Here is a 27,219-nt window from a genome sequence, read left to right on the forward strand (position 1 = left end):
GATCAAAAAGTAACACTGAATATACTGATATTTATAATAACTGCTAACAAAAACAAAATAAACAGGAAGTGCTTGATGTCTCAGACAGTGCAGCTCCTCTCATGGTCCTCTTATGCCTTACTGTTCTCCAGGAAACCCTGCAGAACCTCATCCAGGGTGGTGTGAGCTCTGTGAGATCAGGTGACATTATTACACATGAATCAGGAGTGAACAGGTAAATGACACGAGGGGGACATTGATGATGTTTACCTTTTGGTTTCCTCAGGAGTGTCATTGGAACACTCTACTGCTGGAACACACACACACACACACACACACACACACACACACACACACACACACACACACACAGCTTCATTCCTGTCTGAATATTCTTACTATGTCCCAAATCCAATTTTATCATAATAGTGTTTAAAAACAAACATTTATATACAAATATTGAACATTAATTACAATAATAATATTTATCATTAATGTTGATACATGTGTAATAATAGCATGTTTTATTATTAGGGCTGTAAATCAATTAAAAGATTTACTAATCATCAGGTAACTCGTGACAATCGCAACCTAATCACACAATGTTTTTAATACTCATCAACATGAACATGGAGAAATATTGATGCTTTATGCAAATGTATGTTTATTATTAGTGAAACTGAACTCAACATAAAGCATGAACGCAAAATATTCCTGTGAATGTTTTAAAGTAATTCTGGAGTTTTAAATGACGTAAATCATCAGGACACCAAATGGAACTTTTGATGTTTCCACACGGACAGATTTAATCGCCGGATGTGTGTGTCATTGTGGATTTTTGGTCTGGGGAATAGGGATACAAGTCTCTGATGCATTACTACACTAGATGGCGGTAATGATCTACTTAAGAATGCAAACCACCAATGAAGAAGAAGAATCATGACGGATTTTAATGCTGATTTGAGACTCGGGTGAAACATTTTGTCCCTGGAAATGTATTATTTATTTATATATCTGTGTAAAGGACATTATGAATAAATGTGTTGTGTTAAAGGTTTAAATCTCATTTTAATATCCTCATATAATATTTTATATAAAAATGCTCAAACTGAAATGTGTGCTGCATTAATCATTAAAATCAGTGCCGTTAAAGTGAATTTGCATTAATGTGTTCGTTTTAACAGCCCTGATATTAATACACTATTAGCAAAAGTTTGTGGACACCTGGTCATTAGTACAGAATGTGCTTTTTGAGCATCACGTTCCACATCTATTCATAATTTGCTCTGATAATTCCCTCCACTCTTCTGGGAAGATGTTCCACTAGAGTTTGGAGTGTGAGTGGAGATTTGTGTTGATCAGCTACAAGGGTGTTAGTAAAGTCAGGTAGTGATGTAGATAAAGTGAGGAGGTTCCTGGGGTGCAGTCAGTGTTCACATTCATCTCAAAGGTGTTCAGTAGGGATGGAGCTCTACAGCAGGAGATCTTCTACATCATCCAAACAGATAAAAAGCAGATCTTGATGGAGCTGGCTTTGTGCACAGTAGTATTGTTATGATGGAACAGGTTTAGGTCTCCTAGTTCAAGTGAAGGGGAAATGTTATGCTCCTGCATCCGAAGCTTTGTGGTAACAGTTTGGAAAAGAACCACAGATGGCAGGGAAAGTAAGGTGTCCCAATATTTTTGTCCATATAGTGAATGTTGTGTGTGTGTGTGTGTGTGTGTGTACCTGTGTGAGTCGGATCAGGAAGTCGCTCAGCATCTGACAGCTGTTTCTGCTCCACCTCGTCCTTCAGCACATCGTCTTCATCAGGCACTGTGAGGAGAAAGTGCTGAGTGCTCAGTTTGACCAGTAGGTGAAGATAGTGTTCTATATGCGTGTGTATAGAGCTGTGAGGTTCATACTCCTGTTTCTCTCGACTGAGCTACATGAATCTGTGCTGTCTCGCCCCGCCTCCATCACCTCCTCCTGCTCCTTCACTTCATTCACTGCTCCCTCTGTCCTTCCTGAAGGACCTGCTGCAGATCAGAGCTTTTAATTATTCATTTTAATCACAACAGAAACTGTAATAATGTGTATTTTTTTGTAATAAAGTGCAATTTTGTGTGTGTGTGTGTGTGTGTGTGTGTGTAGTAAACAAGTTAATTAGTGTGTTATGTTGAGTGTGTGCTCACGGTGATCCTGGCTCTTCTTCTCGTCACTGTATTTGACCCCTGAGTTGGCAGCAGTGAACTTTGGGTCGTAATCCCCTTGAGGAGAACATGTTGGAGCAGGAGAGTGGAGGACGCTGGAGACTGGGTGATGTTTCTAAACACACAGATAATAAAAACATCAATACCTGATACAGGTGAGGTGATCAGAGAAGGTCACCTGTATTGTGGTGGAGCTGTGTGTGTGTGTGTGTGTGTGTGTGTGTGTGTGTGTGGGGAGCGGTGCTGACTGGGTTAGTGTGATCCGGTCTGGCCGTATTGTAGCTCTGGCTGTCGGACACAGAGCCCCACGGAGACGTCTCCATCAGATACTGCAGGTGAGGGATGAGTGTGGAAACACACACCTCCTTGCAGGGGGCGCTACATACCCGACCTTATACACAAACACACACATGAAATATTATTACACAGGTCGGATGTAAACGTAGGTATGTATAGGTGAAGGTATACCTGTGTGTGTGGGGGGGCTGCGAGGGGTGCTGTTGCATGGGGCGACATCTGTGCTGCGGGGGCGGGGCTGAGCTCCATTCTGCCCTGCCTGCTCATAGAGCTGTGCAGGTGAACAGGTGATGCTGGAGAGATCAGCTATATCTTCTGTGTGACTGCTTCCCACACACACACACACACACACACACACACACACACACACACACACACACACACACACACACACACACACACACTTCTATAAACCCTAGATTTCATGTATTTATAAATGACAGTATATTTGCTCTGTAACATTGTTAAGCTCAAAAGTTATTTGAACACAAGCTCAGGTTCTGAATTAGTTTCTGTGCCCTTTCAGAACATGTGATATTCGTTGTGGAAATTATTTGGTTCTTTCACTAAACATGTTTATTTAAAACGCAATATTCATCATCTCACTACCAGGTAGACTACACAGGAAGTTAATCATGTTCCTGTAGTGACCCTGAAGCTGGAACAGCAGCTCGAGGTGATTTCAGTGATGACATCACTTATCCCAGTCCATGAGCACACGTGTGTAAAGGTGAGGGTGTGCAGGTGTATTGGCATTAACCTGGTGGTGTGTGCAGAGGGCAGAACTGATTCAGCTTTAGTGTGCTGAGACTCCTCTGGTGAAAAGAAGGACTCTGATATTCAGGAATACAAAACACACTCAGTTTTACACATCAACCACTATTCACATCATTATAGTGCAGTATCACAGAGCACATCAGCTCATTACCTCCAAATAAGCTCTCCGCTGTCATGTAGGGGCGACACACCTCCATCATCACGCCTGGGTCTTCATCTGAATCAAACGTCTAACAAACAACACATTCAATAATAATCATCAGCATGATAATGTACACAGATCCTGTGTGTGTGTGTGTGTGTGTGTGTGTGTGTGTATATACCTGTGATAACTCCTCTGTAGTGTGTGTGTGTGTGTGTGTGTGTGTGTACCTGTGATAACTCCTCTGTAGTGTGTGTGTGTGTGTGTGTGTGTACCTGTGATAACTCCTCTGTAGTGTGTGTGTGTGTGTGTGTGTGTGTGTGTACCTGTGATAACTCCTCTGTAGTGTGTGTGTGTGTGTGTGTGTGTGTGTGTACCTGTGATAACTCCTCTGTAGTGTGTGTGTGTGTGTGTGTGTGTGTGTACCTGTGATAACTCCTCTGTAGTGTGTGTGTGTGTGTGTGTGTGTACCTGTGATAACTCCTCTGTAGTGTGTGTGTGTGTGTGTGTGTGTGTGTATACCTGTGATAACTCCTCTGTAGTGTGTGTGTGTGTGTGTGTGTATACCTGTGATAACTCCTCTGTAGTGTGTGTGTGTGTGTGTACCTGTGATAACTCCTCTGTAGTGTGTGTGTACCTGTGATAACTCCTCTGTAGTGTGTGTGTGTGTGTGTGTGTGTACCTGTGATAACTCCTCTGTAGTGTGTGTGTGTGTGTGTGTGTGTGTGTGTGTGTGTATATACCTGTGATAACTCCTCTGTAGTGTGTGTGTGTGTACCTGTGATAACTCCTCTGTAGTGTGTGTGTGTGTGTGTGTGTGTGTATACCTGTGATAACTCCTCTGTAGTGTGTGTGTGTGTGTGTGTGTGTGTGTATACCTGTGATAACTCCTCTGTAGTGTGTGTGTGTGTGTGTGTGTGTGTACCTGTGATAACTCCTCTGTAGTGTGTGTGTGTGTACCTGTTATAACTCCTCTGTAGTGTGTGTGTGTGTACCTGTGATAACTCCTCTGTAGTGTGTGTGTGTGTGTACCTGTGATAACTCCTCTGTAGTGTGTGTGTGTGTGTGTGTGAAACCTGTGATAACTCCTCTGTAGTGTGTGTGTGTGTACCTGTGATAACTCCTCTGTAGTGTGTGTGTGTGTGTGTGTGTGTGTGTGTATACCTGTTATAACTCCTCTGTAGTGTGTGTGTGTGTGTACCTGTGATAACTCCTCTGTAGTGTGTGTGTGTGTACCTGTTATAACTCCTCTGTAGTGTGTGTGTGTGTGTGTGTGTGTGTGTGTGTACCTGTGATAACTCCTCTGTAGTGTGTGTGTGTGTACCTGTGATAACTCCTCTGTAGTGTGTGTGTGTGTGTGTGTGTGTGTGTGTATACCTGTTATAACTCCTCTGTAGTGTGTGTGTGTGTGTACCTGTGATAACTCCTCTGTAGTGTGTGTGTGTGTACCTGTTATAACTCCTCTGTAGTGTGTGTGTGTGTGTGTGTGTGTATACCTGTTATAACTCCTCTGTAGTGTGTGTGTGTACCTGTGATAACTCCTCTGTAGTGTGTGTGTGTGTGTGTGTGTGTGTGTGTATACCTGTTATAACTCCTCTGTAGTGTGTGTGTGTGTGTGTGTGTGTGTGTGTGTGTGTGTGTGTATACCTGTTATAACTCCTCTGTAGTGTGTGTGTGTGTGTATACCTGTTATAACTCCTCTGTAGTGTGTGTGTGTGTGTGTGTGTATACCTGTTATAACTCCTCTGTAGTGTGTGTGTGTGTACCTGTTATAACTCCTCTGTAGTGTGTGTGTGTGTGTGTGTGTGTGTGTGTATACCTGTTATAACTCCTCTGTAGTGTGTGTGTGTACCTGTGATAACTCCTCTGTAGTGTGTGTGCGTGTGTGTGTGTGTGTGTGTGTATACCTGTTATAACTCCTCTGTAGTGTGTGTGTGTGTGTGTGTGTGTGTGTGTATACCTGTTATAACTCCTCTGTAGTGTGTGTGTGTACCTGTGATAACTCCTCTGTAGTGTGTGTGTGTGTGTGTGTGTGTGTGTGTATACCTGTTATAACTCCTCTGTAGTGTGTGTGTGTGTGTGTGTGTGTGTGTGTGTATACCTGTTATAACTCCTCTGTAGTGTGTGTGTGTGTGTATACCTGTTATAACTCCTCTGTAGTGTGTGTGTGTGTGTGTGTGTATACCTGTTATAACTCCTCTGTAGTGTGTGTGTGTACCTGTGATAACTCCTCTGTAGTGTGTGTGTGTACCTGTGATAACTCCTCTGTAGTGTGTGTGTGTGTGTACCTGTGATAACTCCTCTGTAGTGTGTGTGTGTGTGTGTGTGTGTGTGTGTGTGTATACCTGTGATAACTCCTCTGTAGTGTGTGTGTGTGTACCTGTGATAACTCCTCTGTAGTGTGTGTGTGTGAAACCTGTTATAACTCCTCTGTAGTGTGTGTGTGTGTGTGTGTGAAACCTGTGATAACTCCTCTGTAGTGTGTGTGTGTGTACCTGTTATACTCCTCTGTAGTGTGTGTGTGTGTACCTGTGATAACTCCTCTGTAGTGTGTGTGTGTGTGTGTGTGTGAAACCTGTGATAACTCCTCTGTAGTGTGTGTGTGTGTGTGTGTACCTGTGATAACTCCTCTGTAGTGTGTGTGTGTGTACCTGTGATAACTCCTCTGTAGTGTGTGTGTACCTGTGATAACTCCTCTGTAGTGTGTGTGTGTGTGTGTGTGTACCTGTGATAACTCCTCTGTAGTGTGTGTGTGTGTGTACCTGTGATAACTCCTCTGTAGTGTGTGTGTGTGTGAAACCTGTGATAACTCCTCTGTAGTGTGTGTGTGTGTGTACCTGTGATAACTCCTCTGTAGTGTGTGTGTGTGTGTGTGTGTGTACCTGTGATAACTCCTCTGTAGTGTGTGTGTGTGTACCTGTGATAACTCCTCTGTAGTGTGTGTGTGTGTACCTGTGATAACTCCTCTGTAGTGTGTGTGTACCTGTGATAACTCCTCTGTAGTGTGTGTTTGTGTGTGTGTGTGTGTGTACCTGTGATAACTCCTCTGTAGTGTGTGTGTGTACCTGTTATAACTCCTCTGTAGTGTGTGTGTGTGTGTGTGTGTGTACCTGTTATAACTCCTCTGTAGTGTGTGTGTGTGTACCTGTGATAACTCCTCTGTAGTGTGTGTGTGTGTGTACGTGTACCTGTTATAACTCCTCTGTAGTGTGTGTGTGTGTACCTGTTATAACTCCTCTGTAGTGTGTGTGTGTGTGTGTGTGTGTGTGTACCTGTGATAACTCCTCTGTAGTGTGTGTGTGTGTACCTGTGATAACTCCTCTGTAGTGTGTGTGTGTGTGTGTACCTGTTATAACTCCTCTGTAGTGTGTGTGTGTGTACCTGTTATAACTCCTCTGTAGTGTGTGTGTGTGTACCTGTGATAACTCCTCTGTAGTGTGTGTGTGTGTGTACGTGTACCTGTTATAACTCCTCTGTAGTGTGTGTGTGTGTACCTGTTATAACTCCTCTGTAGTGTGTGTGTGTGTGTGTGTGTACCTGTTATAACTCCTCTGTAGTGTGTGTGTGTGTACCTGTGATAACTCCTCTGTAGTGTGTGTGTGTGTGTGTACCTGTTATAACTCCTCTGTAGTGTGTGTGTGTGTACCTGTTATAACTCCTCTGTAGTGTGTGTGTGTGTACCTGTGATAACTCCTCTGTAGTGTGTGTGTGTGTACCTGTGATAACTCCTCTGTAGTGTGTGTGTGTACCTGTGATAACTCCTCTGTAGTGTGTGTGTGTGTACCTGTTATAACTCCTCTGTAGTGTGTGTGTGTGTACCTGTGATAACTCCTCTGTAGTGTGTGTGTGTACCTGTGATAACTCCTCTGTAGTGTGTGTGTGTGTACCTGTTATAACTCCTCTGTAGTGTGTGTGTGTGTACCTGTGATAACTCCTCTGTAGTGTGTGTGTGTGTACCTGTGATAACTCCTCTGTAGTGTGTGTGTGTGTACCTGTTATAACTCCTCTGTAGTGTGTGTGTGTGTGTACCTGTGATAACTCCTCTGTAGTGTGTGTGTGTGTACCTGTGATAACTCCTCTGTAGTGTGTGTGTGTGTGTGTACCTGTGATAACTCCTCTGTAGTGTGTGTGTGTGTGTGTACCTGTGATAACTCCTCTGTAGTGTGTGTGTGTGTGTGTGTACCTGTGATAACTCCTCTGTAGTGTGTGTGTGTGTGTGTGTGAAACCTGTGATAACTCCTCTGTAGTGTGTGTGTGTGTGTGTACCTGTGATAACTCCTCTGTAGTGTGTGTGTGTGTGTACCTGTGATAACTCCTCTGTAGTGTGTGTGTGTGTGTGTGTGTGTGTGTGTGTACCTGTGATAACTCCTCTGTAGTGTGTGTGTGTGTGTGTGAAACCTGTGATAACTCCTCTGTAGTGAGTGTGTGTGTGTGTGTACCTGTGATAACTCCTCTGTAGTGTGTGTGTGTGTGTGTGTACCTGTTATAACTCCTCTGTAGTGTGTGTGTGTGTGTACTTGTGATAACTCCTCTGTAGTGTGTGTGTGTGTACCTGTTATAACTCCTCTGTAGTGTGTGTGTATGTGTGTGTATACCTGTGATAACTCCTCTGTAGTGTGTGTGTGTGTGTGTACCTGTGATAACTCCTCTGTAGTGTGTGTGTGTGTGTGTGTGTGTGTATATACCTGTGATAACTCCTCTGTAGTGTGTGTGTGTGTGTGTGTGTGTACCTGTGATAACTCCTCTAGTGTGTGTGTGTGTGTGTGTGTGTGTGTGTGTGTGTGTGTGTGTGTGTGTGTACCTGTGATAACTCCTCTGTAGTGTGTGTGTGTGTGTGTGTGTGTGTGTGTGTGTGTGTGTGTGTGTGTGTACGTACCTGTGATAACCAGTATCTATACTGAAGATACATAAAGACTAGGTACCTGGTGTTGACCTTTGGCCTCGTGCAGAATGATGGTGTGGAAAGCTGTACTCTCCTCACTCTCACTCTCCACACCTGGTAGAAAGCCAGCTGAGCATCCTGGTGTGTCCAGTGTACAGCCTGAGAATATACTCCACCTGTCTGTCTCTTTATTTACCTGCAAAGCTCTTGAACAGCTGCTCCAGCTGTGCATCCTCCTGCACCTCCTCACTGTCACTGCTTCCCCCCAGAGCCCCTGCCGCAGCACCCCGGAAACCCCGAGCCACTGCTGTACTCACCTCACCTGCTCAGGTATGACGAGGAACAGCAGGAATATTACACACAACACTGAACTCTTTCATGTTGAAAATTATTCTCTCTAAATACAAATGCATTTGACATTAACCTGCTTCTCCTGCAGTGACCAAATAACATTCAGACTCAAATTCATAAGAAAAACCTTAAACATTTTTAAATGGATTAAAACTTGTGGATGAGTCCTGCTTTATTTCTCAAAACACATGAACACATTCTACTCACTGGTCCAGGTGTGTTCAGACTGGTGTTTTTTCTTCAGCTCCTGTGCCCTACACTCTTCAGAGGACTGATACATCCTGAAACTAAAACTCAAATGAATATACTTAATCATTATATACATACATTTTCAGTCATTTAAATCAGATAGTGTGTGTACCTGTCATAGTATTTAGACGGAGGGCCCACTGGTTTCAGCATCACCTCCCGTTCCTCTCTACGCTTCTTCATGCCGTCTGGCTCGTCAAACCCCGGGCCGCTGGGGCAGGCGCTTCCCTTCATCCGGGATTCAATGACTGCTAAGCAGGGCTCTGTCTCCTGCACCAGCACCTTACACACTTTCAGGTTCAGGGCAATGTTGCTGATGTTGTTGGAGAAGGAAGATTGAATCTCTGCACGACAATCATTCATGTCTGGATAATCCAGAATGTGCTGATCTACCACCTGCTGCTCATCTGGAGAATAAAGAAAAGATTCCTAACAAAATCTAAAAACCTCAAATCATCCCACAGCCACTGTAGAATATATAGTTTGTGTATTAACAAGTGTTTTATATTTAAGCTACAAATAAAACATGAACTACGTGATCAGCTAAATCATTCGCTTACATCTTCAGAATTAGGCCACACCCCCTTACCTGAGTTTTTATATCATGTAAAACAGTGCACCACAGTAGGTGTGTTTGGTGTAAAGACCAATAAACTGGCTAGTGGAACGGTTTATCTGGAACCCTGCTGATCTGTTCTGCTCCTCACCTGGTTGCTCAGGGTCCCAGTTCTGCTCAAGTGCTGTGTTCAGTGTGTAAGTACTCAAACTGGCCGGTAGGGGGCACACTTCCCTCCTCTCCTCTCTCTCACTCAGCTCCTGTCATTACCACAGCGACATGCAGCTACACCTCACCACCACTCTACCACAAACTCTTTATAATAAACACAACGTATATTACACTCGTCTGACTTTCATTACCATGTGGTTTATACACTCAGTGTCCTGACACCGTCTTGTAACGGTCACGTCTGTAGTATTTAGTGTTCACAGATATTTTACTTTATCTAGACGTTTCTGGAAATTTTCCACAGGAACTTAATCAGGGGAACTTTGAAAAAATCCCAAATTGGAAACTAACCAGGAATTTTATGAACCCTATCATATAGACACGGAAATGTAAACGTTTTGTTTGGTCTGACGTGTGTGTGTGTGTGTGTGTACTAATACGGGTTAAAAAAAAGGACATTTTTGACAGTGTAATTTTGTTTGTGTGTACGCCATTATGCAGCAAAATGACACTAACAAAATTACACTGTCAAAAATGTCCTTTTTTTAATCTGTATTGGTTATTATTTTTTGAAAATGCCCTTAAATTCCTTCATAAATGTCTACAATTCCATGTTGACTGATGACTGAGTGTTGTAGAGTTAATGAGGAGGATGGGAGTACGGTGTGTGTTGCCGTGTGAGGCGAAGTATATTTTGTTAAAAGTTTACCCTGAGGTTAGAGCGCAGTAAGAATCGCAGATCCTGGAGGGTGCAAGTTCTCTCATGAGCCTTAGGTTGCAGTCCAATCAGCACCAGGTCATAATACGGCTGTGGCACTGCTGAATCTGCACACAGAGCCTGACCCGCATCTACAGCCTGCTTTATCCAGTCTGGATTCACCGAACCCCACGGAACTGAATCTACACACACACACACACACACACACACACGCACGCACGTGCACACACACACACACACACACACACACACACACACACACACACACACACAGTACGCCTGATGTTCCTGTAATAGTTCAGATCATGTCCTTTGATATGATGTAAGTGTTTAGTAAAGAGTGTGTGTGTACCAGTGTACAGCTCCTGCATCAGAGCACAGACGCTGTAGAGATCAGCTTTTTCTGTACATGCTTTGTTCCTGATTACTTCAGGAGCCGCCCAGTTATACAGCATCTCAGGAATGGGTGGAGTAGAAAAGGGACTGCAGTCACTGCACACACACACACACACACACACACACACACACACACACACACACACACACACACACACACACACACGTCATTACATACAGATCATCGTGTATTAATCTGACTGGATCTGGTGATGGTGAGGTGCGTGCACACCTGGGCCCCATGAAGCCGAGGCCTGTGACCTTAGCGACCCCTGGGTGGACGATAACAACCGAGTGAGAGCAGAGGGAGCGCAACACCAGAGATCGGCTGTGCAGGTAGAACAGAGCTTCACACACCTGGAGGATCAGTGACAAAACCTCATACGCCCGTAGGATGGGAAACTCTGCTCTCTGGTGCGCACACACACACACACACACACACACACACACACACACACACAGAGAGAGTCAGCATGTTAGAAATAGTTGTCCTATATATTAGTACGCATGTTTTTGATGTGTCAGTGTTGGTGTCTGTTATTGAATTAAAACATGCTTATATACTCTCATGTACTGTTCAGCCTCTGGATTGTGATTTTCCTACAACCTATAATTAGTTTAATGTAGATTTTAAAACCCAACAAGCAAAGCATTATAGCCGTCGGTGTGTGGAAAATAAATATATATTGATCTTTTATTCAGCAGCACAATCTTGATGGTTCTGTGGTAATAATAACTCCACTTCTTCACTCTACCTCTATACTGAGGGTTTTCTTATGACAGCATGATACTTAAGTGTATTATTCCTTATACACTTAACTTACACTAACTATTAGGCTATTTCTAATTCCAAACTGGTGTGTGTGTGTGTATGTGTGTGTTTGTGTGTGTGTGTGTGTGTGTGTGTGTTACCCTATGGTACAGCAGGTGGTACAGTGATCCCACATGCACTCTCTCGTACACCAGTTTGTTCTGCTGCAATTCATTAGTGAAAATCACAGCCATCAGCTGCAGAAGGTGTGGATGGAACAGTCGACTACAACACACACACACACACACACACACACACACACACACACACACACACACACACACACACACACACACACACACACACACACACACACACATACGCCCGCGCGTCAATAATGTCAGTGCCAACACATGCCATTTCTACTTGAACAATACCCTGTTGAACGAAACAAGACCATTTGATCTTTCTCCAGTTTGAGTAAAAATAGACCGAGGTCTTTATTCTGACTGGCAGGACTGAAAGAGTTAAACCCAGGACACGGTGCGTTCTTGTTGCTTCAGGTCTCGGTCGGTGTTTTGTGGAGCAGCGTTTCAGTGGAAATGTTGAACCCTCCCATCAGTTTTGGCAGGAAAAGATGTCAGTGAGTCATTACCCATGATGCAGTAGGATGCAGCAGAGGCAGTACGAGGTGTGTGGTGGTGTGTTTTTGAGTGTTTACCAGCAGAAGTTGAGCTCGGTGATGAGCAGGTCGTGGTAGTTATGTTGGTTAGCGTCTGGGTGGGGGATGTTCACCTGTAGCTCCTTTACTGTTATCCGTATACCTCTCCAACTGAAGCTGAGGATGAGAGCGAGGTCAGAGTTTAAAGCGTGAACTCTGAACTTTTACCCTGAACACTTTTAGAAACACCTCAGACTAATGCATGAGTTATATTAATCATTTATCACGCTACTGCGTTAGTCATTTACTCCCCTGTAGTTCTGCCGTCATATGAAGGAAATGAATGGAGAATGAACAGGACAGTAGTCGTACTTGGTCATTTTCGTGAAGGTTCCACAGGTGAAAGAGTGCAGAGCTTCATCATCAGCCTGCGATAACTCTGATTCTGATATTAAAGGTACAGATGCCAAAGCTCCCACAGACGTTCCCAACTTCTCCACGCATAACTGTGGAAATACAACGCCAGCTCAGGAGAAGTAATGGATCAGAAACCTCGGCCGTTACTGCTGACACTCACCTTTTCATAGCCAAGGCACAGGATGGTATCAGACACGAACATCTTCGAGGTTAGTTTCTTGTTAAAAACCATGTCAGAGACCCTAAAAAACCTGAGACAAAAGCACAGCTACGTCATGACACGGCAGCCACTGCTCTGTGCAACAGACGACAGGAACACGGTGAATGTACACATGACTCACGGTCTGATGAAGTCCAGAAGAGTCTTGGAGGAAGTCGGAGTGACGTCTCTTTCTCTAAACGACTGCGACTCGGACAGACTCCTCGTGACAGACATGCAGCTCGAAATAAAACGGATCATCTAAAACATTACAGAGAAAAATAAAAACTATAGCAGTGTGAAAATTAACCCTTTACTGTTTAGATTTGTTTAGGCTATTTAGGCCACGCCCCCTGCCTCAAAACAATATGCAAGCAAAACTCGCTCGTTCTAAAGCCACGCCCCCAAAATCTGCCTACACTTAAACACATTAACAGGTGGAGCTTCTTGAATTGACAGGTGACATAACTGAGGAACATCTCCTTTAGTGTTCCATGTTCATGTCCCCACCGTGTACCACATCCCAGGTGTACACACTCTCAGTCTTTTCCCAGGTGTGTGTTGGTCGTGTTACACACCTTAACGCTGCCCTCCTGAGCTTCGCACTCAGCCCAGTCTCTCGCTGTCTTGCCCTTATTGTCATGTAGTCGCAGATCTCCTCCTGCCTCCAGCAGCCTCCTGAGCAGGTCTGTGTTACAGGAGAAGGCAGCGGCGTGGACCGGAGTGCTCCTATCATTACTGCGGCTGAAGGATGAGAAACACACCACTCCACTCAGCACATCTACTACTACATCTACATTCTCTGGTGTTCCGTAACAACATACAGACGTAGACAAAACAACAAAACCCATGATAGGACGTATCACCACTTCAGGACAGAACACAGAGCCGTGTAAACGTACTGATTGGGATCGGCGCCGTATCGAAGGAGAAGCTCAGCCACAGAGGTGAAGCCCAGCAGAGACGCGCAATACAGAGACGTCTGGTGCAGGTTATTCACGCAGTCCACGTCCACACCTGAACAGAGGAAAAATATACACTCTAAACATCGTGCACTTACACGTCTGCACTCCTGCACACGCCTTCATTATTTATAATGACACAACATCAGCACATCAGCAAGAAATGTGGATCTCAAATCTTTAAAATACACACTGAAGGTTCACCTTGCTTCAGGAGTTTCTCCACATTGCGCAGGTTTTTCTCCCGGGTGTAGCGGTGCAGTTCGGCCCCCACACCTCCACTTTTAACAAAACCCAAGAGTACGGGACAGGGGAGAGTGAGCCCACCAGACATCTTCACACGTCTCCTTCAACACACTTCTAATCCTTCTTATTTACTCTCTGTGTCACACACACACACATTTTATATATATATATATATATATACACACACACACACACACCACCGGTCAAAAGTTTTGGCACCTTCTCCTTTAGTGGGTTTTCTTTATTTTTATTATTTTCAACATTGTACATGAATACTAAAGAATCCAAACTATGGAAAAACGTATGGAATTACGTAGCAAAAAAAAAAAAAGAAGACAAAAATAAATAAATAAATAAATAAATAAATAAATAAATAAATAAATAAATAAATAACCGATTCAATAAACCAGAATATGTTTCAGAAATTAATTCAGCAGAATAATGCCAGCTTTGCACACTCTTGGAATTCTCTGTCAGCCTCATGATTTCCTCAACTGGAATTGTTTTCCAACCACCTTGAGGAGTTTCCCCAGAGGTGTTAAGTGCTTGTTGGCTGCATTTCCTTCACTCTCAATTCCAACCCGAACCATCTCAAGTGGATTTAGATGGGTGATTGTGATTGGCCAGTTCTTCTGACGCAGTACGTCTTCACTCTTTCTTTGACACATGGCACTTACAGAACCTTTGGGGTCATTGTTCTGGTGGAGAACAAACTACAGTAGTTGTAGAAGCACTAAGAGGATTATTGACTCTGTACTCACACGCTCCTCTGCACAACCAACTGATGCTCTAAAGCACATTGAGAAGGTGAGAAATGTCACAAATGAACTCTTGATAAGACACAAGTGTGACCTGAAACCCATTCCAGGTGGCACCTCGTATATCTGATGAGAGAACACTGTGAGTTTGTGAGATGGAGTCAAAGCTTCATGGAGATACTACAATCTAAAACATAAACCAGATTCTGAGTTCTTCAACACGTTTTGATAATTAATTCTATACGTGTTCTTTCATATTTTGGATTTTTTGGATATTTCGGACACACTATGTTACTGATCTTATCATAAATGATGTAAATATTAAAATATAATGTATGATTTGATCTCCATCATCTGCGCGCGCTGAGAGATTAGCCGTGTCACGCGCTGGCTAAATCGCTAGAGTCAGCTAGCATTACAAGCTAATTTCACAAACACACAACTATCCAACAATCCCAATAATTTCCTACGATGGATTAATAAAGTTATTGTTTTTACAGAGCGATAAATGTCCGTGTGTGTGTTTATTGTTTCACGATCCGGACATACCTGCTGTATCCGTCGGAACGCGCGCTACTGTTCTGTTCCCGCTCAAATTCAAACCGGAAGTAGGAGCTCGCGATCGACGGTTGATGACGCAAAAGCGGCTGCGTTTAAATATAAACACGGCCCTAATACGTGTTCAGGTGTTTATCTTCTTTAGATGTCTGTTTGTATTTTACACCGGTTTTTCAGTAAACGGTGCAGTAAAGACATTTTAAAAGAAGTGCAAAAAAGTATTTAGACATATCCTAATATATTTTACTAGTTTACTACGCTTTCCTCATACTTTTGTGTTTACTTAAACAAGTATTTTCATTTAGATGCATTTATTTTGCTAGACAGTAGAATAAGGAGGTTTATAATGATGATAAGAATATGTTTTTTTTTTTTTGCCCTGTTCAAAATGGCGTCTGGAAGACGCAGGAAGGTAAAACCAACCAATTACATCAGTCCTTTAGAGTCTTAGCCAATCACAGGAAAGCGTGGGGAGGGGCGTGGCCATCCCTCCACCGCTGCGTGTGTAGGAAGTGATGTGGTAAGTTTTTGAACAGATGTGTGTTAGCTAGCAGGCTAACACCGGGACCAGGGCCAGGGGAGAGTGGGAGAGATGATCACCGGAGATCACACCTCGGTCTCGGTGAGCGTGAGTTCGGAGAGACGCGGGGAGTGCTGACAGTTCCGTTTCGGATGTTGTTAGCATGCTAGCGCGGAGTTAGCGGGGGGCCGAGGCTAGGCTGAGGCAGCAGTTTGAGGCGCCATGGTGTCCGCGGGCGGCGGCGTGTCGCTGCAGTGGTTGTGCCTGGTGACGCTGTTCCTCGCCTCGCTGGTGACTTTAAGCATCTACCTGGTGCAGTATTTCGGTGTTTTCCTGAGCCGAAGCAGGACACGGGCCGGAGTGGAGGAGTGTGAGGATGCGGAGCGGCTGCTGAGCTGGGCGCTGGAGCTGAAGAGCTGGAGGACGGAGTGGAGGAGAGCCTGGATCCGAGCCCTGAACCTCCACCACCACAGTACACAGGTCAAGATTCTAGATTTTATTAGTCACAAACAGAGTTACATACAGAATACAACATACACTGAAGGGGTTTTACTAGTGTTTATACTACTTCATAACATAATCCAGATCTAAATTGAGTTAAATTGGAACTTTAAATCCGCTTTCAATTCTACACAGTCCTACATAAAACATCAGTGGTGTTTATTATGGTGTTTATGAGACACAGCTGGGTCCTCACATGACCGCACACACACACCCTAAATGTCTTGATGGTGTTTGATTTCAGTCTTTTTTTTATCCCGGGTTGTAAAAACGTTCACACTCGACTGTATGATTCAGCATTTCAAGTTTTTTTCTGTGTGTAATAAATAAATAAACACACACGTGTTCCAAGAGAAAGACTTCCGGGTTGTGTACAGTCATGTCGGTTTTTTAGGATTTAGTAGATTAGATTCTATTGTGTGTGTGTGTGTGTGTGTGTGTGTGTGTGTGTGCTGAAGGAACAGGAAGGTGTTTAATAAACAGGTTATAACACAGTGTGTATGTAGGTATTAACTGTGTGTGTGTGTGTGTTTAGGGAGCGATCCAGCTGGTGTTTGAGGAGGATGGTGTTCAGTCGTCAGATCTCAGCATCCACCATGTCTTCAGCTTTACCCGAACACCTGGACGGAAGGTGCGTAATGTGTTTTGGAGTTTTCATCACAACACAGTGCATCAGTGTTGATCAGTCGTTTAGAAGCTCAGTAGTACTGTATGTTCTACACACACCTGAATGCTTTGAGGTTGAAACCTTCAGCAATGAAGCGGTGGTGAAGATTAAAGCTGTAAGATTAGAGAGAGATTATGCCTCCAACCGTTACATAGCCCCGCCCCTCGCCCCACCCACATTACCCAAGCTCCTCCCCAGGATCTTCAGCGGTGTGTCAAGTGTAATTCTGCAGGCCAGTGGAAACATCACCACCACCACACCGTGTCCATGTGAGAGAGTTAAACGGAAACTGGAGAAACGGTGATTAAACCGCCCTCTGTGTTCACACTTACGAGCGGCCGTGTCACTTCCTGTGCACGTCCTCGACCCCGAACTGCGTATCTGCCCGCTGGCATTCAGTTTTACGATGTGATGCAATATTATGATAAATCCAAATGTTTTGGTTCCAGAAACTTCCTTTTCCCTTCAGACCCACATACTCGGGTTCTACACACACACACACCCCACACACCCTCCCCCTCTCCTTTACACAAAACTCAGTGTTTATGTTGTAGATAAAAGCAGTGTGGTGGTGTGAGCGATCTAAACATCACACCTGCTATTACTGTTCCTTCATATGAAGGGTTTTATCTCTCTCTGTGTGTGTGTGTGTGTGTGTGTGTGTGTGTGTGTGTGTGTGTGTGTGTGTGTGTGTCAGGATGTGCAGTGTGAGGTGATCGGAGACAAATTGCAGTTTTCTCTCAGCGCCTGTCTGAACTCAGGCTCCACACACTCTCCTCTGAGATACAGCGTGAAAATCTCACCACTTCATCTGCAGGTATGACAGAGACACACACAGATATATCACGCATCACATATTTTATATACTCCCTTTTCACTATTCCCTACTCCCTATTCCCTACTTCCTCTTCACTATTCCCTACTCTCTCTTCACTATTCCCTACTCTCTCTTCACTATTCCCTACTCTCTGTTCACTATTCCCTACTCTCTCTTCACTATTCCCTACTCTCTCTTCACTATTCCCTACTCTCTCTTCACTATTCCCTACTCTCTGTTCACTATTCCCCACTCTCTCTTCACTATTCCCTACTCCCTCTTCACTATTCCCTACTCTCTCTTCACTATTCCCTACTCTCTCTTCACTATTCCCTACTCTCTGTTCTCTGTTCACTATTCCCTACTCTCTCTTCACTATTCCCTACTCTCTCTTCACTATTCCCTACTCTCTGTTCACTATTCCCTACTCCCTCTTCACTATTCCCTACTCCCTCTTCACTATTCCCTACTCCCTCTTCACTATTCCCTACTCCCTCTTCACTATTCCCTACTCTCTCTTCACTATTCCCTACTCTCTCTTCACTATTCCCTACTCTCTCTTCACTATTCCCTACTCTCTCTTCACTATTCCCTACTCTCTCTTCACTATTCCGTACTCTCTCTTCACTATTCCCTACTCTCTCTTCACTATTCCCTACTCTCTCTTCACTATTCCCTACTCCCTCTTCACTATTCCCTACTCCCTCTTCACTATTCCCTACTCTCTCTTCACTATTCCCTACTCTCTCTTCACTATTCCCTACTCTCTCTTCACTATTCCCTACTCTCTCTTCACTATTCCCTACTCTCTCTTCACTATTCCCTACTCCCTCTTCACTATTCCCTACTCCCTCTTCACTATTCCCTACTCCCTCTTCACTATTCCCTACTCCCTCTTCACTATTCCCTACTCCCTCTTCACTATTCCCTACTCTCTCTTCACTATTCCCTACTCTCTCTTCACTATTCCCTACTCTCTCTTCACTATTCCCTACTCCCTCTTCACTATTCCCTACTCCCTCTTCACTATTCCCTACTCTCTCTTCACTATTCCCTACTCTCTCTTCACTATTCCCTACTCTCTCTTCACTATTCCCTACTCCCTCTTCACTATTCCCTACTCTCTCTTCACTATTCCCTACTCCCTCTTCACTATTCCCTACTCCCTCTTCACTATTCCCTACTCCCTCTTCACTATTCCCTACTCCCTCTTCACTATTCCCTACTCTCTCTTCACTATTCCCTACTCTCTCTTCACTATTCCCTACTCTCTCTTCACTATTCCCTACTCTCTCTTCACTATTCCCTACTCCCTCTCCTACTCCCTCTTCACTATTCCCTACTCTCTCTTCACTATTCCCTACTCTCTCTTCACTATTCCCTACTCTCTCTTCACTATTCCCTACTCTCTCTTCACTATTCCCTACTCCCTCTTCACTATTCCCTACTCTCTCTTCACTCTTCCCTACTCTCTCTTCACTCTTCTCTTCCCCTTATTCCACACAAACACTTGAACGTGGGCGTGTCCAGAACCATATCAGCAGCATGACAAACATCTCACCGTGTGTGTGTCCTAAACCAAATGATTGAAGGACATTTACTCCTGGGTTTCTATAGTGACATTTTATTTTGTCCTCTCAATTAAACAAAATCCTGACAAACACTTCAAATTATAACTGTGTGTGTGTGTGTGTGTGTGTGTGTGTGTGTGTGTGTGTGTGTGTGTGTGTGTGTGTTTACCCAGCTGGCTTTGCAGATGGCAGAAGTGGATGGAGAAGTTCAGATTACATGGGGACTGGAACAGCTGAACCTGACACACCTGCAGCTTACACCCAGTTACACACAGGTATACACACACACACACACACACACACACACACACAACCATGACAGCTACACACACACACACACAACCATGACAGCTACACACACATATGCAGTGAGCGAGTCTGTGTATGCCTGATGTTCTTGTAAAGACATGTGTTTGGGGGATAATGTTTGAAAGTGTGTGTGTGTGTGTGTGTGTGTGTGCAGGGAACGTCGGTGTGTGTGAGTGAAGCGGCAGTAAAGAGCAGGCTGCAGCAGATTCTGTGTGAAACTCGAGCTTCAGTGACTCTGAGCAGCCGGACTGCACAACCTGCAGATCTGAAGGTACATCATCATCATCACCTTTTATGGAGTTTTGTGGGTGTTGCTCTATGCAGGCCCAGTGTTGCCAGATTGATCAGAATCACAGCTCACTGCAAAAAAGCACTTGATTTCTGAGAGTCTTAAAAAAAAAAGAAAATAGTAAAATTTAGATTTTAAGCCTTAAAAACTCTTACATTCGCTGTTTTAGGTCATAAATCGTGTGACGCTGAATCTGATGCTCATTAACCTAAAAACCTACAGAACTTTTAATTTTATTGGTTTGTTTGTTAGTTTCTGTTATTAGTGCAATTTTTTTTTGGATTGGACCATAGACGTAAAACACATTTTATTTTTCTTGCGGTGGGGAAGATTTTAGGGTTCAGTTTAGTCCAGTTGCTAACGACAACCTGATCCAGGTATTACATTTCTATCTTAATGGTCTTAAAAAGTCTCACATTACAACTTGGTGAAACCTGCAGAAACCCTGGTCTTAAACTCCAGTGAACTTCACAGCTCTTTTCTTCTTTATCTTTTATTATAATTACCATCGTATCATCTGCTACCTTCCTGAACTCAGACTGGGTTTTCTCATAAATCCCTCAACAGTGTTTAGAGAAGGAAACAGTGAAAGGATGTTTTTTTGACGTGTTTTATTTCCTGTCTCACAGGAAATGAGGAACAGGATTTTGGAGGTCTCCACTCCCCCTAAACCCCCTCGTGCTCACCAGTGGAAACTTCTAGTGAAGAACATCCGGGTCACGTATAACCAGGAGAATGAAGTTGCAGGTCATTCTCTCTCTCTCTCTCTCTCTCTCTCTCTCTCTCTCTCTCTCTCTCACACACACACACACAGCCTTTCATTATTTCCTTTTCTCAACACTATATTGCACCTTATGAGAGAAAGCAGTGCACTTTCAAAGGAGATTAGAAAGAAGATTGTGATTGGTGTGTGTGTGTGTGTGTGTGTGTGTGTGTGTGTGTGTGTGACACAGGCAGTGTAAGTCCTCAGTGTGTTCTGCAGTTAGATGATCCTCCTCAGACATTGTGCTCAGCGGTGCTGGGTGATGCGGGTGAGCCGGTGTGGGATCATCCATTTATCTTGTACGTAGTTTATTTAATGTTTTTATTTGGATGTATGTAATAAAGACGAACACAAACTCATTCAGTGTAGAGTTAAAGTTCTTATTATTTCTCAAAGAAATTCTTTAATAATGATTTTGTATTATATTAATGATTCTTCCCACCAAATCTTCAGTTTGACTGAAATTCCCATCGTGTGTGTGTGTGTGTGTGTGTGTGTGTGTGTGTGTGTGCAGTGAGCTCAGCGGCAGGTCGAAGGAGCTGAAGATCCAGCTGTTGGATCATGGGAAACCTCCAGACAGTAAGATTATTTCTATGATAAAAATGATTTATTTAAGGTTGGATGATGTTTTTTTTGTAGTGCACATTTTTAGAACTTTATAAGTATAATTTATAAACTTACATTACAATAAATAAAGAAAAGAAACATCACTGTAGATCTGGAACACAAGAAGACGACGACAAGGGGCACTAACACGTGAAGGAACGGAAGTGATTTGTACTAACGTAGTGTGTGTGTGTGTGTGTGTGTGTGTGTGTGTGTGTGTGTGTGTGTGTGTGTGTGTGTGTGTGTGTGTGTGTGTGTGTGTGTGTGTGTGTGTGTGTGTGTGTGTGTGTGTGTGTGTGTGTGTGTGTGTGTGTGTGTGTCATGACAGGCTGTGTGCTTGGCCAGGTGTGTGTACCGTTTAATCTGGTGAAGAGGAGCCCAAGAGGAGAAAACACTTTTACACTGATGAACACACACCAAGTGATTGGATCTCTGACTACTGAGGTAACTAACACACTCACACACACACACACACACACACACACACCGAGTTTAAAACACAGACTGTAATATCACATTTCTTTTCTTTCTTAATGTATGTTGGTTCAGTTGTCGTACATGGAGCCGAGTGAGGTGCGTACATGGCAACCTCCTACTCCAGCATCGGCCAGGCGAGTGGAGATGGACAGAACCGTGATGCCATGTGGCACCGTCGTCACCACCGTCACCGCGGTCCGGAGCAGACCAGGGCGCCCCCTACCCACAGGTAACTCGGTCACAAGGCGGTACTGTAACATGATGCAGCATGGGTTTGCTGATTCGTGTTCTAACCTGTGGTTGTTTTAAACTTCTGTCCAGAATCTGTGAAACCTCCAGCCAAAGCCAAGCTGACTGAGAGACGAGTGTCTGAACAGCCCTCAGTGCTGGGGACTAAAGTCAGCAAAGCCTTATCAGCATCTGATACAGGTACACACACACACACACACACACACACACACACACATTCATACATGAACACAATATAAAGACCAGTAATAAAAAACATCATCCAAAGGAGAAAATTGGTTCATTAAAAAAGCAGCTTAAATTTGACCACAGATTAGATAGATACAGCGCTCCCTAGTGGCTGTGTGATGAAAATGTGTATGTACGTTAGGGATGGTAAGATTTACCAAATCCAAATCCACATCAGTGCTTCTGCATAAAAGTTAATGATGTGATGCATCGATTTATAAAAGTTTGCATCAAATAAAAGTTGGCACTTGTATCACGAGGCATCGATTTTAACACTGTAAATCTGTTAAAAAAAATAAAATGTAATTCATATATAATTATTGGTAGATGCACTATAATAGTATTATTTAGAAAGTGACCAATAATTTGTGACCAATATTTGGCCAGTCGCTAAACTGTTTCTCGAGTGAGATCTGTGCCATATTGAATGCAGAGCATCGAATCAAAACCAGATCACACTGAATCATCATAGGGGGAATCGAATCGGTGGCTGCGTCGAATGTATCTTTATGTATACACTAGAGATGTGTGTGTGTGTGTGTTTAATTGTAAAATGAGCACGTGTTCCTGTGTGTTTCTCCTGATCAGAGCTGCTGATGTTGAACGGGACCGACCCGGTGGCCGAGGCGGCCATCAAACAACTGTACGACTCTGCTAAACAGAAACTGAAATCTCCTGTCAAAAAGAGCACCATCATCATCTCTGGAGTGGCAAAGGTCTCTCTCACACACACACACACACACACACACACACACCGTGTCCTCCTTAATATGACTGCTAACGAAGAATCAGTGTAAGATAATGGGACAGAAGGAAACAGAACCCGGACAAACCAAGCACATGTTCTATAATTCTTGAGGGAAATGTTCTTTGGTTTTTGCACATTCTGCTGCTGTTAAACACAGCGTGAGTGTTTGTTAGATGAATCGAGTTCTATTCAGATGGGATTAAACACACCTGGATCCTGAGGTGATTTCACGCGTTTGTGATTTTGTGAACGTTTCGTCTAGACGCGTGTCTGATATTTCTTTTTTTGTTTTGTTTTTTTGGATCGGGTCAGCTCGGGCTGGATAAAGATGTGCGAGCGCTGCTCAGTGTTCAGGCTCGTAATTCACGCATCAGTGACTCTCCTGCAGATATCCTACACTTCAGACAGAAATAAAAAGTACTGAACATGTTTTATAACGACTAAGCGAAAGAGCAGGAAGTGATGTCATCCTGATCATAACTCCAAGTATTGTTAAGAAAACTAAAAGTTTTGGTTGAAAATTACATGACATTTTTATATCCAGTCAGTGAAAGATGATGTTAATGGAAGCTCCATGAAGATGTTCTAGTCAGGGCCACACACGTCCCGCTAGTCTCTATGATTAACTCTGGTGCGGTCTCACTCCCACCCCTCACAGGCGCCTCTGTCTCAGGACGAGGAGATGATTCTGATGGCCGGCTACGCTGCGGCGATGGACGCCTCCATGAGCGAATCGAGTCCCGAGTGCACGAGGCAGGACGCGGAGACGCTCTCCGAGCACTGCGTCTCAGACGCCACCGATCCTCTAGAGGGTCCGAGCGGAGCAGACTGGGAGAGTCAGACCGGAGAGGAATCGGACCTAACTTCGCTGTCCCTCTGCGTCTCTGAGACAGAGTCCAAAAAGAGGAAAGGTGCGACCACCTGTTTTTTATTTCAGAGTCCATGATGCCACGTGTCTTTGTTTTGTTCTGTATAAATGCGAATGGTGAAAACTCTTTCTTTCTCTCTCATCATTCTGACCCTTTTCCCCTCTTCCTGTCATCTATCTGCCATCTTTAAGAGGAGCGCAGCAGTAAGCAGACTTTAATGCTGCCTGAGTAAGTGCACTCTGTATAGGAGACTATAGTGATGTAGACTTCCCTTAAAGAGTAGTGTACTTCATAGTGGAGCTCAAAGCAAACCCAGTCCACGCCTTCTTCTCTTTCATTACGACACAATCGCAGTAAAGTCCAACACTCTGTAAAGATGGGTATGGACTGGTCCTGATTGCTTTTATCCCTTATCTCTCTCTTCATCCCTCCATTTTACCCTGATTTTATTCCTTATATCATCCTGCAATTACCCATATTTAATTTACATTCCATTTATTAGATCATGTAGATTCCATACTCATGATCCTCACTTATAATTCCTAGAGCCTTTAGGTTTTACTTCTCCTGTTAACTCCGCCCCCTGCGAGACCACCAAGGAAAAAGAACTTTTATGGTTCCCCCGGAGTACAAGGTGGTATGAGAAAGCTCTAGATGTACACAGGATGATGTTTTCTGGCACACTGACTTATGAAGGTCGGTGCTCCCTGTGACTGTGCGTGCAGCCTCGTGTTGGCTTTTTGATACCACCTCGTACAGACACCACAGAGTGATCAGCTGAAATTGAAGCTCAGGGTTTGGTGTAAACCTTCACTGGAAATATTTTTCTCTGCTTTAGATTCCTCATTAGATTCCACACACACGTTGTGTCACAGTAAATACGAGCGGGCGGTTTAAAGCAGCGTGTGCACCTTCTTCTGCTCAAACACGTGAAACTCACACACTCCTGAGTGCTAACGTGTTGCTCTGGTGTTCCCCCCCCCCTGCAGGCAGCTTCCTCCATAAGGGCGCTCGGCTGTTTTTCAGACGCCGGCAGCAGAGGAAGGAGCCGGGGATGAGTCAGTCCCATAACGACCTGCAGTACCTGGAGCAGGCCGAGGAAAGACGCACAGCCACCTTCAAACGCATCCTCAACCGCAAACTGCACAAACACAAGAGCAAAGGCAACGGAGTCCAGACGCCAGACCTCCATCACCCTCACTAACACCCTCACACACCCTACTAACACCTCACACGCACTCTCACATACTCCGTCTCCAAAACGTCAGAGCGCTAATTTAATACTAATCCGAACAGACTCGCTAATCCTTACGCTAATCCTCTCAGCCTGCCAGGGCGTCTACGCTACCCAACACGCTCACATGCTACCGGCGGCTCGATATATGGGAATGACGGCGTACCACGAGGAGGAATCTGAACCTGTTATATCGTTACTCTGCCGCTACATATCCGTCCAGCTGACGTGTAGTGTAATCTAATCACGTGACCTTTCTCTTCAAGATGGCCGCCTCTATACGTATAAATGGTGTATATATATATAATGTGGTCTGCACATTTGATCGTATACAGACTTGGGAAAATAATGTTTTGGGAAACTGAAGATGAGCTTGATGATGATGAGGATCAGATTTTTTTTATCGTTTTATTTTTAGTAAAAAAAATAAAATAAAATATTATGCACATTTCAGAAGTCAACTTTTAAACTGCGCGCATTTAATGACTATTCAAACCCCAAATCAAAGACTCCGCCTCGGCCCCCTCTGCGTCTCCCTCTCCCCACGCACAAAAAAGTAAATTATGTCACTTCCTGGTAGTCTCTTTTGGGCGTGGCCTGTCCAGGACTAATGATCTAATAATAGAAGGTGAAACGTGCACCTGCACCCCTGTGTGATTTACAGTAATCCCCCGTTTATAACCGGAAAACTGCGGATGTCACCCTAGAAATGCTATTTTATGTATACGGTACTGTACTGTATTAACATTTTACTTTATTTTATAATTAATAATTATATCTTAATTAATATATTTCATTATCAAAATACAACTCAGGAAAATCAGCCAAACTAATTAGTTGCGTGTCAAATGCAATTCCGTGATAAACCGAGATTCGAACAGCGGTAAAGCGGGAGGTTACTGTATACACATCCCAGTGTTACTGCTCTTTAAACATGGGTGTGGGATTTAAAGGGAAAAATATCCCAAAGTATTGGCACCCTTTATCATCATACTGACGATAGAGGCTTCATTAATTATTATTGTAATTGTGGCGATAAAAATGTAATTAAATTAAAATGAACCACAATATGAACTTTAATTCTTTAATTTAAATATCCACAAATAGTTTTTATATATAACATGAATTTCTCCTTTATTTTAGTCAAGGGTGCCAATAATTATTTTATTTTTTAAAAGCCATATTATAGAAGAGTTTTATAAATTGTAACGTAATTACAGGGATTCGCTAATAAAGTTAATAATAGATACACACACACACACACACTCTGAAACATTCCCACTCCCTGTTTCGGTGGAAGCAATGATTCTGTGAAAAGGCCATATACACTGCCGTGTGTGTGTGTGTGTGTGTGTGTGTGTGTGTGTGTGTGTGTGTGAGAGAGAGTGAGTGAGTGAGTGAGAGAGAGAGATGTGCCATATCTGGATTTGACTTTCGGGGTGTTTTTGTTTTTATTATTTTTAATATTATTATTATTATACCCATACAATCCTAATCAGAGTAAATATTGTTTTGTGTGTGTGTGTGTATAAACACTACAAGAGGGCATTACCTTGAGCTTTAATGACACTCAGTGATGTCACAATGTCATTGTATTGTTTTGTTAGATTTGGGACTCGGTTTGTTTGTTTTGATCACATGACCGTGTGTTACAGTTACACTGTGTTTGTGTCTCTGAGGAATTTCATGATTCACTTTCTGTAGATTAATAATCACACATGCCTTTAATCTGAGTGTGTGTGTGTGTGTGTGTGTGTGTGTGTGTGTGTGTGTGTGTGTGTGTGTGTGTGTGTGTGTGTGTGTGTGTGTGTGTGTGTGTGTGTGTGTGTGTGTGTGTGTGTGTGTGTGAGAGTGTGTGTGAGAGTGTGTGTGTGAGATTAGATAATCAGTGTCCTGATCCACATTCCTTCCTTTTTTCAAATCATTAATTTGAAAGCTTTAACTCGATTGTTTGATGTCTATGTATGATGGACCGTGTGTGTGTGTGTGTGTGTGTGTGTGTTTACACGGCTGATGTAACCTGCAGTTTATCAGGGTGTTGTGCCTAAATTGTAACACTATTTGTATATTAACACTTTGATGAACTATCAGAGCTCAGTGTGAGAGCT

General features: G+C 43.5%; 2 protein-coding genes across 5 annotated transcripts in view; one reads left to right on the plus strand and one right to left on the minus strand.

Moving 5' to 3' along the window:
• Positions 1–32: 32 nt before the first annotated feature.
• tex14 (testis expressed 14, intercellular bridge forming factor) lies at positions 33–15,609 on the minus strand. Of its 3 annotated transcripts, none has more exons than XM_083567798.1 (26): positions 15,255–15,609; positions 13,906–14,082; positions 13,642–13,756; positions 13,318–13,483; positions 12,882–13,000; positions 12,701–12,791; positions 12,496–12,629; positions 12,184–12,300; positions 11,624–11,747; positions 10,944–11,122; positions 10,668–10,807; positions 10,307–10,497; positions 9,578–9,686; positions 8,983–9,277; positions 8,829–8,908; positions 8,467–8,592; positions 8,311–8,384; positions 3,398–3,476; positions 3,230–3,302; positions 2,641–2,792; positions 2,421–2,563; positions 2,155–2,287; positions 1,885–1,995; positions 1,709–1,795; positions 250–289; positions 33–168 (listed from the first exon to the last, which is right to left on the minus strand). In XM_083567798.1, exons 2-26 carry the CDS (start codon positions 14,033–14,035, stop codon positions 111–113), a joined length of 3,066 nt encoding a protein of 1,021 aa, XP_083423924.1. In that variant the 5' UTR covers positions 14,036–14,082; positions 15,255–15,609; the 3' UTR covers positions 33–110. The 3 variants fall into 3 exon arrangements, with proteins under 3 accessions (XP_083423924.1, XP_083423923.1, XP_083423922.1); XM_083567797.1 differs by having other exon boundaries at positions 250–286; positions 1,885–1,998; XM_083567796.1 differs by having other exon boundaries at positions 1,885–1,998.
• A 126-nt stretch (positions 15,610–15,735) lies between these two features.
• c2cd2 (C2 calcium dependent domain containing 2) overlaps positions 15,736–27,219 on the plus strand; it is a 12,089-nt gene continuing 605 nt past the window's right edge. The window contains exons 1-16 of one of the 2 annotated variants that reach the window (XM_083567810.1): positions 15,736–16,263; positions 16,820–16,915; positions 17,649–17,768; positions 19,513–19,614; positions 19,803–19,919; positions 20,567–20,684; positions 20,891–20,999; positions 21,215–21,279; positions 21,635–21,750; positions 21,856–22,012; positions 22,105–22,212; positions 22,849–22,976; positions 23,667–23,919; positions 24,867–26,472; positions 26,510–26,862; positions 26,974–27,219. The exon at positions 26,974–27,219 is cut by the window's right edge and continues 605 nt beyond it. In XM_083567810.1, the coding sequence (XP_083423936.1) occupies positions 16,006–16,263; positions 16,820–16,915; positions 17,649–17,768; positions 19,513–19,614; positions 19,803–19,919; positions 20,567–20,684; positions 20,891–20,999; positions 21,215–21,279; positions 21,635–21,750; positions 21,856–22,012; positions 22,105–22,212; positions 22,849–22,976; positions 23,667–23,919; positions 24,867–25,081 (1,962 nt within the window). In that variant the 5' untranslated portion in view covers positions 15,736–16,005 and the 3' untranslated portion in view covers positions 25,082–26,472; positions 26,510–26,862; positions 26,974–27,219. Of the gene's footprint in view, positions 16,264–16,819; positions 16,916–17,648; positions 17,769–19,512; positions 19,615–19,802; positions 19,920–20,566; positions 20,685–20,890; positions 21,000–21,214; positions 21,280–21,634; positions 21,751–21,855; positions 22,013–22,104; positions 22,213–22,848; positions 22,977–23,666; positions 23,920–24,866; positions 26,863–26,973 lie in introns of both variants that reach the window. The other variant, XM_083567809.1, reaches the window with a different exon arrangement.

This window comes from Silurus aristotelis (genome assembly GCF_946808225.1).
Source record: "Silurus aristotelis genome assembly, chromosome: 18".
Lineage (NCBI taxonomy): Eukaryota > Metazoa > Chordata > Actinopteri > Siluriformes > Siluridae > Silurus > Silurus aristotelis.

Excerpts from the sequence above, each read along its gene's own strand:
- tex14 (XM_083567796.1), bottom strand. The coding sequence starts at position 14,035 with ATGTCTGGTGGGCTCACTCTCCCCTGTCCCGTACTCTTGGGTTTTGTT. Across the intron at positions 13,484-13,641 it reads TACGGCGCCGATCCCAATCA|CCGCAGTAATGATAGGAGCA; the intron begins GTACGTTTACAC and ends CTCATCCTTCAG. Across the intron at positions 3,477-8,310 it reads AGGCCAAAGGTCAACACCAG|ACGTTTGATTCAGATGAAGA; the intron begins GTACCTAGTCTT and ends GTTGTTTGTTAG.